Source organism: Callorhinchus milii, unplaced genomic scaffold (assembly GCF_018977255.1).
Source record: "Callorhinchus milii isolate IMCB2004 unplaced genomic scaffold, IMCB_Cmil_1.0 Scaffold5, whole genome shotgun sequence".
NCBI lineage: Eukaryota > Metazoa > Chordata > Chondrichthyes > Chimaeriformes > Callorhinchidae > Callorhinchus > Callorhinchus milii.
This window is the reverse complement of record NW_024704746.1, coordinates 11,741,964-11,755,454: the sequence shown is the minus strand read 5'-3', so window position 1 is coordinate 11,755,454 and position 13,491 is coordinate 11,741,964. Positions and strand designations below refer to the sequence as shown.

Below are 13,491 nucleotides of genomic sequence, written 5' to 3'. Positions count from 1 at the left end.
TGCTGTGCTCAGCATTCACTTTTGTCCACTTGATGATTTTCTGAATTTGAAGATAACCTAAATGCCTGAGCCCTGAACTCTCCATTATTCAGTGTTTTCTGCCGGACAGTGACAAAGCTACTCCATCGTGACATCGCATAGCCCTATCATCAATACTGCGCATTGGGAGATTAAAACCTGACAACCAATGGTGACGACCGGCAACCAGTTTGCCAGGAAAACCAAACAAAAAAAACATGCTGCCCATCTTTCAAACATATGGTATATCACCATCCCACGGACAAGTCTTTACATTGGTATTTTTATGCAGGAACAACAATCCTTCTGTGTATTTGGACTGCTTGTCAATATTCCTTTGAGCTGCATTTTGCTCTTTTTAGAGGGGCTTCGATGCTGGTTTCATTGATTAATCATTAATTTATATCTAAAATGTCATTCTAGAACCCGCGCTTAGGCATTTTGGCCCAAGTTGAATGCGTGACCCGAGTAGTCAACGATACTTAGAATACCAAGTGAGAAATACCTGTGAGAAATTAAATGCAGAATACACTTGCATTGAAATCACTTCCTAGTTCTTTTTTATATGTTATATTGATGCACTGAGTTGCAGAAGGTATTAAAAGTTAGACACTTACCTACAACTCACTCTAATAGTTTTCCTCCACATATGAGTAGGTTAACATGCAGCACAAACTCACTAGCCCATCAGAACCTTTCCAAGAAGATGCCACTTATTTATTCTCACAGTGTGCTTGTGAATGACTATCCTTTAATGTAATGCAGCTAGAAATGTCCAGACAGCATGGCTGCTTTTCTGAGTGGCTTCTATTAAGAGTCGTTAATGGAGGAATTACTTAAACAAGACAGATGATTCAAACAATAGAGTAAAGCTGCAGTTTGTTCTGAGCAACTCTGAGACTTGGGGTTCATGGCTTTGAGCAAATCCTGCACAGCAAAGCTCAGATTATGATGTTCACAACTTTAGTGATATGACTGAATCAATCGATCATTACAGACAAGGAACTGGTCAGGACATTGGCATTATACAGCTCAGATGCATTCTGCTAGGTGTTGGGATCAGTAATCAAATTGAGGATGTTGGACATCTGAATACTTACCCTTCAATATTATAATTTGATGTACAGAGCTTGATTCACTGAATGGAATCCAGCAAGAAGCGAATGAAAAGGCTAAGCCGGTTGTATATTTGTGGCAGTAGGTCTTAAGGAGATGGGCCATTTGATGATGCTCGTCCCAAAGCTTTCTGTGTGCTCTGCAGGTAGACTTATTCCACTTTACTATGAGCTTTTTAAACATCCGACAACGGATACCTTCAAGTTGTGCAGGATGCTGAGAAAAAAACCTGACATTGTCTACCGAGTGCCTATGATAGACAAAGGCTTCTCGATCTCTCCTCACACAATACAGGAGCAGATTGTTTAGATAGAACACTTAGTATTTTAGCCATGAATGTGGAAATGCAGCTCAGTTGGTGTGTAGCTAGACATCATCAGCAGACCTTTGCTGTTCGTGTGAATGATCAAATTGCCTGCACCTCCCCTGTGCTAGGTGGCACACCGGCAGTGTCGAACAAGTTGTCCCCAATTTGAACATGTTTGATGGGGACATTGGAAGCATAAATTAGAAAAATGCTGCACTCATTCTCCAACATTAACACTGCTCACATTTAATGATTACAAAATGAATTAAAACTGGAATCAGGCCCAGAAGCCAAAAGTAGATGCAAGCATTGTGGAGAAGGCATCTCATGCACGTTAACATAAGCAGCACAACTGTGGCTAATGCCAAGGAAGGAACAGCATTGCTGAAAATTACTTGCTACAGGAAAAAAGAACTCTGAGAGAACTGGCCAAAAGTCTTTTACAAATGATTGATGTCAATACAATTTCCTGGCTTGCTTACGCCCGTGGCACTCAAAGAATGCATACATTAGAAGTGTTTTCTTGGGTTCTATTCTGCTCCCAGCAAGGTTAAACCTAATCCTAGTGCTGAATCAATAGTGGTTTTAACCACAAGTAATATTTGCTTTTTAATTACAAACAGGAGATAAAATAATAGACCGCAAGGAATCCCAGTGAATGGACTGTCTGCTGACCTACGCAGTTAAGTGTGTGCTGGAATGATAGTTGTGTCCAAATCCAGTTTGCAGGTGACACGGCACATGCCTTACATTACTGGTTTGGTTCACTGTGAAACCGAGGTCTGATTACGAAGCAGCCACTAACTTCAATAAACAAGTTCAATTTCTCAGATATAAAATCTAATGAAGTTTGAACAAATTAAGGCAAAACAAGTTTGGCATATACTTAAGCTATATTGAGACAAACAACACAAATTAGCATTGCACACATGAATATGCATGCCTCTTCAAGACTCGAGGTGCTATGTACAATTTTTGAAATCTGCATCTGAAATGTTAATTGGAATCTCCACCTGGTGTTGCGAGTGCAATTAACTTTTTGCAATGTTTTTCTCTTGCAGGAAACAATTAAAATTTTGTCATTTCAGCAAATTATAACAGCAGCACAGAATAACCTTTAAGAAACACAAATCTGTAATTAATGTACTATTTTAGATGGGATGTGACTGGTGCCCTCAAAGCTACTTGAGGGGTCAGGGGCCCTTTAGAATTTTTCCATTACAGCCCATTGGCAGATGAATACGGATTAGTACGTGGAGGATGCCGAATGAGGAAGAGAGCACCATTTTTTGAACCACACGGAAACAAAGTACAACTGATTGTTTATCAGTCACATAAGCTAATTACGAGTAAGCTTCCATTGACATGAATTTAATGTTGGCCAAGTTATTTATAATTCAACCAAATACATTTTGTGTAATGAATCTTAAATTGATTCTTGTAGACTGGAAATTGGCAGCAAGATAAGTCATCCAAATAAGACCTTTTCTGATGTGAATGGAAATCACCATGTTAAAGGAACTATTGTAATCTTTTAAAATAAACTACTATTTTGGGGAGTACATCGTTTGAACGTACATCGTCTTCCAAAAAAATAATAAATATTTATTTCAAATATATGGACAGAATGACCTGAATGAATTTGGCGTTCAACTATGCCATTGTTAAGTGCTCCGAGACTTTATCCCGAATGAAGGGCAATTTGCTTTTGAACCAAATGACAAGAGACACAGGAATAATGAAGTTACTTTCATGAGGTCATAAGGACTAGCGTCTTGAATATGCACATGAATCAAATTCTGTATTTCAACATTGCTGTTTATTGATCTTTCTCAATGTTTATTGCAGTCTCCTTATATATCTCTGCCATTACTGTGTTTACATCCGCCATCTCTCACTACATGTTGAGGCCCTTCTGATTGGCTCGCGCCAGCGCCTCTGCACCTCAGTCTCTGGCAGCATCAGCCTCCATGGTTGCACACTGCAACTCACCAGCCAGTCAGGAACCCAGGTGTCTTGTTCGACCCTCAACTGTCTTTTCTTCCCCATATCCAAGCCATGACCCGCTCTGCCTTCCCTCACCTCCGTAACATCGCCCGATTACACCACTACCTCATCCCTCAGGGCGCTGAAACTCTAGTTCATGTCTTCGTCACCTCCAGGCTTGACTATGAAAATGCCCTGCTTGTCGGCCTTCCCGGCTCCTCCCTCCACAGGCTGCAGATAATCCAGAACTCTGCAACCCGTGTCCTCTCCCGCACCAAACTCTGTGACCCCATCTCCCCCAACTCCACTGGCTCCCTATCCTTCAGAGGATCCAGCTCAAGATCCTGGTCCTCACCTACAAAGCCCTCCATGGCCTCGCCCCACCGTACCTCTGCGACCTCCTAACTCCCTACCAACCCACCCACTCCCTCCGCTCATCCGGATCTGGCCTGCTCCACTTCAGCCATTCTGCCCCCAACCTCTGGAATTCCATCCCCCAATCACTCTGCCTCGCCCCCTCCTTAGCCTACTTCAAGTCCCGCCTCAAGACCCTCCTCTTCGACCATGCCATCGGTCACCCCCCTTCCCTTCTCCTCCCTTCTCTCTCCCTGACCCCAGCTTGTGTCTGAAATACTGTACTCTGTCCAGCGCCTTGGGACGTCCTCCTGACGTGAAAGGCGCAATACAAATGTAATCATATTGTATATTTACATCTTATAACTATTGATTTAAGTGAAGTACTTAATCAATCAATGCTTAACTCATTCATGTACTCTTCTCCCCTATTGCTGAAGAGGAAGTGAGAAAAAAAAACTTAAGTTTTCCCTGATATTCTAGTTAAATGGCATAATACAAAATGTGCCTGCGCTGTTTCAATTTTACATTTTTCAGAATATCTTAAATAGAAACCACCAGAAACCCATAAATAATCTATTCTTAGTCTGTTTTCAAATATTAGGCTTGAATACTTTAGCAAAGTACGTTTGTTGCTTTTTTTTAAGAGAAAATATATCCTTTGAAGTCATTTTTCTTACAATTCCTTCCTTCTTCCCAAGTGTCATCTATTCACCCATTTAGTAACAGGTAAGCAACCTGTTCAAGAAACCATGCGCATTTGTAATTTAACAGGAATACCACCAGGAAGCCATGGTTTCTTTCCAGATTGTTGCTACAAATTGTAGACAGAGTCACTGTGATGAAATGCTTCTCTTTCTCAACAGATCCAGGATGTGTGAGACATGAAAAGGTTCAGCAAAATTAAAAAATAGGTCTGTTGGGCACTGTTTTTTTAAAAAAGATTGGCTTTTTTCAACAACTGTCTGATCTTCAGTTAGCAGTACAGGTTAATCACAGCATTTTTCTGCTTCATGAAATTGGAGATCAGAGCTAGAGAACAAGTGCAGCCTGCACTGCGGATAACTCCACCGGGTCCAGAATGGAATTTTTGTTGGTGGCCAGGTTTTTTGACATAACTAGTCTTCACTAGGAAAATATGCAGCTGTAGCCATCAAAGAGCATGACATGAAGAAACGCTGATAGTTTCATGTACTTGCTCTCCCAAGATTATATTGAATCATTCCAGTGAACTAACAACAACAAAATTACATTTATATAGCACCTTTCAAGTCGGGAGGACATCCCAAGGCGCTGGACAGAGTTACGGACCCAAGCTGGGGGTCGGGGTGGGGGAGGGTGGAGGGCAGGGGAGGAAGCAGAGATCGAAAGCATGGTCGAAGAGGAGGGTCTTGAGGTGGGTCTTGAAGGTGGCGAGGGGGGGTGGCAAGACGGAGGGACTGCGGGATGGAGTTCCAGAGGGTGGAGGCAGAGTGGCAGAAGGCCCGCCCGCTGATAGTGGGGCGAGCAAGGCGGGGGACGCGAAGCAGACCAGAGCCCGCTGAGCAGAGGGAGCGAACAAGGTGGTAGGGGGTTAGGAAGTTGGAGAGGTAGGAGGGATCAAGACCGTGGAGGGCCAGCATCTTGAACTGTATCATCTGTGTGATGGGAAGCCATTGGAGTTGGGCAAGGATGGGAGTAATAGGGTCACAGAGCCTCGTGCGGGAGAGGAATTCTGGATAATCTGCAGCCTGTGGAGGGAGGAGTTGGGGAGGCTGACAGCAGTGAGTTTGCATAGTCGAGCCTATGCGATGACTATGCAAACTGAATGCTTAGCATAAGTTCAAAACACAATGGTGCCTGACACCAATCATAATAGTACCTCTCAGTTTCTAGCAACAGCAAAAATAGAAGACAGTTGCTAGTTTTCAAAATAGGAAGCGACAAATACCTCTACCTCCAGCAAGTAGTGTTTCAAGTGAGGAACAGTGATCCACTATTAGGAAAGTATCATTTTTTTGCTTGGAATTATAATAGCATTGAGGTGAAACATATCCATATTCCTGTAAATTTATGTTTTTCACAATATGTGAGCAATTTGTGTTTTATTTGGGGTCAATTCTGCAGTCACACAGCAGCATTTTTTGTGACGTTGGCTGCACTATGTGCTTGGGCATTGTTTTCAGTCACCCACTTGATGTACATACAATAGGTTTGTGTCATTTCACAAGTGCAAAGAAGAAACCAATTTCAAAACAAAACTCTACACAAGAAGCCTTTTTCAAAAAGACATGTCCTGGAGGCAAATATTAAGCTGTGACGATCTATTTTATGTCATCCTTGAAATGATGTAAATGCAATGCAAAACTGAAACTAGTTTTAAGTTTTACAAGATTTTATTAATTCGATCATGTAATAAAACTCATTAAAAAAAATTAAGAAAATCACTACCACTCCCCCAAAAGGGTGACCTTAAACAGTGTACAAGTGTGTGTAGGGGATAAATTCACAAAATTCAGATTTGGTATCATTTTTAATTTGTGCTTTTTGCTCTACATCTTATGAAATTATACATAATTGGGCCTGTGTTTTTTTCTATAAAAGCATAACTGGAATAGTAACTTACAGTGAGCATTTGTAGTCTAACAGGAATACCACAATTGAAAAATGAACGTAAACCCCATTAAATTGTAGCTTTGAGCATTGCTATTGAAACTGAATAAGTTGTGTCTCAATTTTTGGGCACACCAAACCCGAGTTTTTAAAAATAAAGCCTTTTGTTAAACTCGCACTTCCTCCTAAATAACAAATATACAAATTACAGGCTTAGAAGAGTGGGAAGTAAATCAGAGACAGTGGCCCATCACTGAGGGCCCATCACCTGACTGCCTGATATCGACCATCAATTACTTCACATTACTTGAACTATTATGCTGAACAGATGAAATAAGACAATAGATTAATATTGTTGGACTTAATAATTGTCAAAAGGTACAGAACTTGAAACACCTGCCATACAGTAGGTACAACTCTAGATGACTGAATACACATGTACTCAGACACCACGCGTTTTTGATGGAAAATATAGGAAGGCAAACACCTTAATGAATAAGCAGCAACTATGTAAGGTTAGATGGTGCAACAAAGAATAACAAATGCAATAAAGTTGAAGAATGATTTTGATTTGTATCAAACACTGGATCAGAGATATGATATGCTATTTGCAGATAGTTACCTTACAGTCTGGAATTAACGTAGACATCACTTGGCCTTCAGTTACTTGGTGTCATAATAGTCAAAATTTAATTGTGGGTTTTATAAATATACCACACATTGATCATGTGGTAACTCCACTGCCAAATTGAAAGAATGGCAATTTGTGAAAAATAATTTGAACTTGTAGCACGAAGCAGACAGACATTCTCCAGACCTGGGCTGAGCAATTGAGCCTTATGCTGACATAACCCAAATTGTTTTCCACAGTTCATCATCTACATTGGCAAGTTTATAAACTATTAAGTCCTGCTTTAATTTAAAACTTGCAATATTCAGTTTTTATTTTTACTTCGGGCGTGAGCTAATTTAAGAAGTTTATTTTGTGAAGCCTTCAGACTTATTAATAGGCAATCTATTGATCTCACAGGCTTTTAGGCAATACTTCGTTGCTGAAGTGAATATTGTCATAAAGTTCCTTTTTGTGCTGACGTTGTTACATTGCTGACATCATAAGTAATGGTTAAATCAAATGTACATTCATTATTTTAATGTTTAGTTGACCTGTAAAATCATAACGGTTCAGTGATGAAACAAATTTTCACCGCAATCTACACAGATGAGACACGACTTTCATTGACGGCCTCCATTACAGACGTGAGTGAACAGTTGATATGCATTCCTTACAAGCTTCACTGAAAAGGCATTTAGATCTATTTATACTTCTGCAATGGTCCCAACTATTGTGCCCATGAAAATTATTATAACAGCTGAGCTTATGAATATCCAACCCTGCCAATTGGATTTCGAAAATCCGAATATTAAGATCTTCACTGTCGGGTAAACATGGTAAAGTGTGCGGATGGATTTCTCCTCCACCTGGATAACAGTGTATAGTATTTCTGCTGTACCAGAAGATAAAACTGTGCTAGATTTCCCTTATAACCCGCTTCAAACCATATACAATCGACAAATGGTCTTTCATTTAGGATATTAATCTGTAATATCAAAATATCTGAGTAAATAATGGTTAAATATTAGAGAAAATGCTGATTTCACCATTACCCAATGCTGCAGTTTGTTCTGCATTTCTTATTTGTAATGTTACTCGCAAAGCCAATAAATAAGTGTTGTAAGATTTTGTGTTGCTATTTATGATCACATTACTGAAATAAAATATGCTGCATCAGTATAATTCCTGCTATGCATCACAATGAGTTAAACATATTATTTTTAAAATTTTAAAGCAACATCTTGCACATTAATTTTAAAAATGCTCATTGCTGTCAGCTCTGTATGTATTACTGATGCCACAAGCATTTCAAAGGTTGAATGAATGATGATTCTTTCTTGAAACATACCTTCCTTTTTCCCTAAAGAGTGAAATAAACGTGAACTCTTTCAGCAGTGATGGAAGTGTAATGAAAACAGAAACAAAATGGTACTTTATGCAACATATTTATCTCATGTCAACAAGCAGAACAACTGGATTCTCAATGACTTCTGTCGGCATCAGATGGACTTAAGAAGTTTGTAGTACAGAACTTGAAAGTACACTATCAGCTTTTCAATTAGTGCTTGGAAAGCCAAGTACATATATTTTCCAAGTTACATTAGACCTTGCCTTTAGTTATCGCTCTAATGCTCAATGTTTTCTAATTAAACTTTTTTTTTGTTTTTAAATTAACGAAATTCAACGATTCAACAATAACCATGTGATTGTTCAAGCCTCATCACAGCTTAAGGCAGCTGCATTACAGGTAAAACTGTAATATTTTACAAAACAATAAAGAAATCAACCTATTCCTCTATGGCTGTCATACCACTTACTTATTCTACCTGAGAATGACGATTGAAGAAATTCCTTGCCCTACAACAATATTGAACAATTTGTAACTTACACTCAACAATTGTCTTTAAAGAAATTTGTTTTCATTTTAGAAAAAAAACTGTATGGAATTTTAAAAAAAAGAAAAATGTTCTGCCGCCAAAATAAAAAGCTAAACTATCAAATAATGTACAACTTAGTTTGCAGACTAGAAGACAACCTACCAATGGAAAACTGGTAGTATAAATGCATTTATTTATGCCAGGTTAAGCAGACATCAATTCCCCAATGCAAAAAAATATTTCCAACAAGTATCTCACACAAAACATGTCATGTTGACCCATACTATACTGCCACTGCTCTTGACAAACGCAGACATGCCAATGAAACAGTTTAGTCCCCAGATAGAAGCGTCTCTTGCAGTTTTCCTCCAACCTCCCAGAAATGAATGGCAGCAACCACAGAACTTTCGACAACTTAGAATCTCAAGTGGGATTTGTGTTTCACCATATACCTAGTGTATTAAGAAAAAAAGGATGGATTAAAAACAAAAACATTGGTTACAAAGATCCATTGTACCATATCAACACTGATTTGAGGATTCATGTGACTGCAGTCCTAAGTTTTTAAAAAAAACATGTTTGGCTGGAATAAATTAACTGAAAGAATCCAATACTGCCGATTTGCACATCCTGCTTTCTCCCCTGAGAAAAAGGCACAACCGTTAGATACAAATGATGGTGCACTGCAGTTTTCTGAATACTGACGTGTCCTTGGAAGTCCTAGTTGAATGGTTTATGGTACTGAGGGGCTACATTTCACAGACAATCACTTGCATGCAAAACATGCTCTAAACTGGAACGTCCTCCCGACGTGAAAAGTGCTATACAAATGTAATCTTGTTGTAAACCCATATAAACAATGAATTCTGATTTGTAGCTCTACAGAAAATTGAAGATAAATACAGGCACATCAAGCATTCTGTGCAATCACATCAGCTCTTATCTTAGAAGTATTGGCTTATGGCTTATAATTACAACTGGTGCGTTAATGCTGGCCAGAAAAACCTTTGGCTTTGGATGCAGTCTTCAGATTAGTTAAAATAAAAACATTAACATTAAATTTCAATAAATTATAACTTTTGCTTAAGATAAAGTAACCTTATCTGAATCTAACCGAATCCCCAAAAGTCTATTTCAGATATCGTAGCCTTATTCCAAAGCTTTTTCTAGACATTCCAAAACGAACCACCAAAATAATTAGCCAGTCCCGTAAAAGCCAAGTTGAAAAACTAAACCCATCATTAAGCTCCAAACAATAAAAAAAAGTTATTTATATTTTAAAAGTTTTCAAAAAATGACAGTAATTGTCCTCAATTCAAGCTAACCAGAAACCTATCCTAAACCCTTCTTAAATGTTTTAAACATGTCTTCACTCAGTGCTTGATGTTGGTTCAGTCCACAAGTTCACAACGTGAAGACATTATTCCCAACATGAAAAATACTTTCCAATTTCGACTTTCTCCATTCACTTTATAATTTAATGAATTTGTCTTCCTCCATAGTTTAAATTACTAGGAATATACTAAGCTTTTTGATGATCATTTTTTGTGCCTTTGCCACATCCCAGAAGACATTTTAACCTGATTCATTTTGGAAATATTCAAAATGCACATTGCAGTCTGACACATTAAGCAGACCACAATTTCAGACAGTTCCTTGATTGTTGAGGAAAGCATCAGGCACATGCAGAAACGTTACTTACTGTATTTGGCAAATTACCCAACTCCCAGAAAGGTGGAGGGGCCAGCAGTAATTAATCACCCTCCACTCACCAGATTATTTATATAGGATCTTACGTCCTTGGTGACTATACTCTCAATTACACAATGGTTATTCTAATTACTACTTTCACATCTGACAGAGGCATAAGAATAGTTTAGTTTACGGTGCAGAAAATAGAAATTACCATCGGCTCTCAATGTGAATCTTGTTGCTTACATTCCTACTAATTTATCGCCAAGATTCCATCACTTATTTTACAAACCTGTCCAGGGTCTCCCAGAATCGCAGTAAAACAGCTCTGTCAAGATGGCGTTTGTGATGGCTCAGTTCAAGAACAGTTACATCCCATTTTTGCACATTTGGATCCAGGCGCATTTCATCATACTTGAGGTGGAACGCTTTTACTGCAAAAGAAATGTATATACAACCATTAACCTAAGTGAAGCAAATTTTGTCTGCCCGTTTCTGTTGGTAGCATTCTTGCCTCCAAGTCAGAAGGTTCAAAGGCTCTGAGACGCTACCCTGCATGAGGGGTGCTATATAAATGCAAGTTGTTGTTCCCAACCCACAATGGGATTTTGAACTTGTATGCTCTATCTGATACTTCAGTAATGCTGGAGGTACCATCCCTCAGATGAAACAAAGCAAGGTCACGTGCGTGTTTGTGAACTGTCAGAAAGAGATCATTTGCTTCATTGCTTTTTGTAAGACATCAATTTAGAGTCCTGTAGCTCAGTGGTTAGAGCACTCGCTTTGCAAGTGAGAGACCTGAGTTCAATTCCAGGCAGGGCGAAACCTTGGGCAAGTTTCCTTACTCCACACGCCAAATAATAATCCCTCCAAAACCAAAAACAATAATAAATATTGGTCATTTTCAATCTACGACTGTTTGTGGGATATTGCTGTGCGCAATTGGCTGCCGCGTTAGCCCACAAATATAGTCAATTCACTTTACAGTGTGTTCTGTGAAGCGTTTTGGGATGTCCTCCCGACGTGAAAAGCGCTATATCAAATGCAAGGATTATTATTATTAAAATGTGTGCAAATTGGTTGCCAGATTCTCCTGCACTTTATAGTAAATCATGTGAAGCGCTATGTCCTGAGGTGGTAAGGCACTATATCAAATGTAAGTATTATTTGAAGTGGTACTTTAAGGGCTTCACAACATATTCATGGTAGTCAATAGCCGTGCACCAATGCCTTATTTTACGAGAGAAAGCTAGTCAGGCAGGTACCTCAAAAGGTGTTTACACTTTCTGCCACCTTTTTAAAAAAAATTTACACTAAAGAAAATGCAAGTCCCAAGACAAAGGCCATTCATTCTTACACTGCTGCAGTCAGCAACCTGGCCTCATTCAGAAATGGCAAAATTCCTTTAACACAAGCTGGTGACTAAGTGACATGACAGGCAGCCGCCCTGCGACCTTCTGGTTGAGAGTCAAAGTTTTATCTATTCAGCCTCCAGGGAGGTGACTTTACACAGAGTAAATCAGCAATTTCTAAAAACCTTTGTAGCTTCAGTCTCATAGATTTTGCAGCAGTGGAAATGAAGGCATCTTACTGACAGCTTAAGTAGCAAGTCTGACCCGGAATCCAGCAGCTTCAATATCAAGGCTTATCTGAATGAGAAATAACTTGTGCACATTCTTCACAACTAGCATTAAAACAGTTAGTGTCAAGTGTGGTCTGGGACCTGTGGAGATGCTGTTAATATCAACAGAAGGCATAAACATCAGTTTGAAATGCTAGTTGCAACATAGCATAAATAAAACAGATAATAGCCAACAGTAAAATCTGATAAATCTCTCCACTTGTGAGGCAAATCATAACTCACTCACAAGCTTAATCACTCTTGAATTGGACAATCAGCCTCGCTTGTGGAGATATTTATCATACCTTGCTGCTGGCTAAGACATATCCCCAATAGCATTAAAAATCCAAATACGTTATCAAATCATTGTACAAGTAATTCAAAGCATAAACCAGAGACAGCCTTAAGCAGACAAACTTGATAAATAAACACCTTTATTATTGCTATTAAAATTAGTGGTGGTAATAAGTGGACTTACTAAGTCTTTTCTTTTTATAGTCGGTATACGGTTACATTTCACCCATTTTGAGTGATCTGAATAGACAAATCTAGTTAAAGCTAAAGAAATCAAAAGACAAACCCATTATGGAAAGGCCAAGTAGAGAGTAAACCTATTTCACAGCAGAAGCCCCTAGCTCTTCTACAATTAATTTTCATATGCACTTAATCTTGGAGTAGGTCAAGCATTCAGACTGGGAACTGTAAAACAGAGTCTCTCACATAATGGTGTTCCTTCATAATTGCTAATCATATGCACTGAAGCAATGTTATCTAAATAGATCAGTATTCTGCAACAAATTTCATTAATTGTATGTACTGCATCACGTTAAAATTATGTAACCTAGTTGGAAAGGTCATTTCGGTGAAAATATGTACAGTACACTTATAAATTGAGAAAATGGAATCTAATTCCTTGAATAATGAAGTTGAATTTTTAAAAACTTTTTACAGGTAATTTTGCTTCAATCTCCTTTCAAAGTTTGGAGGCTAATATAATAGATATTTGAAATACTACACTTTAATGCCAATCGTTGTATATTAAGTAATTCTACACTAAGAACTTTCCCAACAAACAAAAACTTTTTTAATTTTATGTTCAGACATTTTGGAAACCAGACAGAAAGTCCTTCAAGCAGGATGGTTGGATTCATAGTACTGGAAGACAAATGTATGGTTTGTAATCTTATTTATGGATGGGTTGAGGCAGGTGAGCTGCTTACTGACAAGGTGGGTAAATTGGTGGAAGTTGACCAAAAGCAGGCATGAAAACCAATTGAAAGAATGTTACAATATCCAAATGTATTTTTATCCTTTG

At 38.6% G+C, this 13,491-nt stretch overlaps 1 protein-coding gene across 1 annotated transcript in view; it reads right to left on the bottom strand.

Moving 5' to 3' along the window:
- Window positions 1–8,415: 8,415 nt before the first annotated feature.
- Window positions 8,416–13,491, bottom strand: part of cdc73 (cell division cycle 73, Paf1/RNA polymerase II complex component, homolog (S. cerevisiae)) — a 111,308-nt gene continuing 106,232 nt past the window's right edge. Inside the window, exons 16-17 of the mRNA XM_007895671.2 lie at window positions 10,848–10,989; window positions 8,416–9,315 (exon numbers count right to left, since the gene is read on the bottom strand). Coding sequence (XP_007893862.1) covers window positions 9,279–9,315; window positions 10,848–10,989 — 179 coding nt within the window. The 3' untranslated portion in view covers window positions 8,416–9,278. The remainder of the gene's footprint in view (window positions 9,316–10,847; window positions 10,990–13,491) is intronic.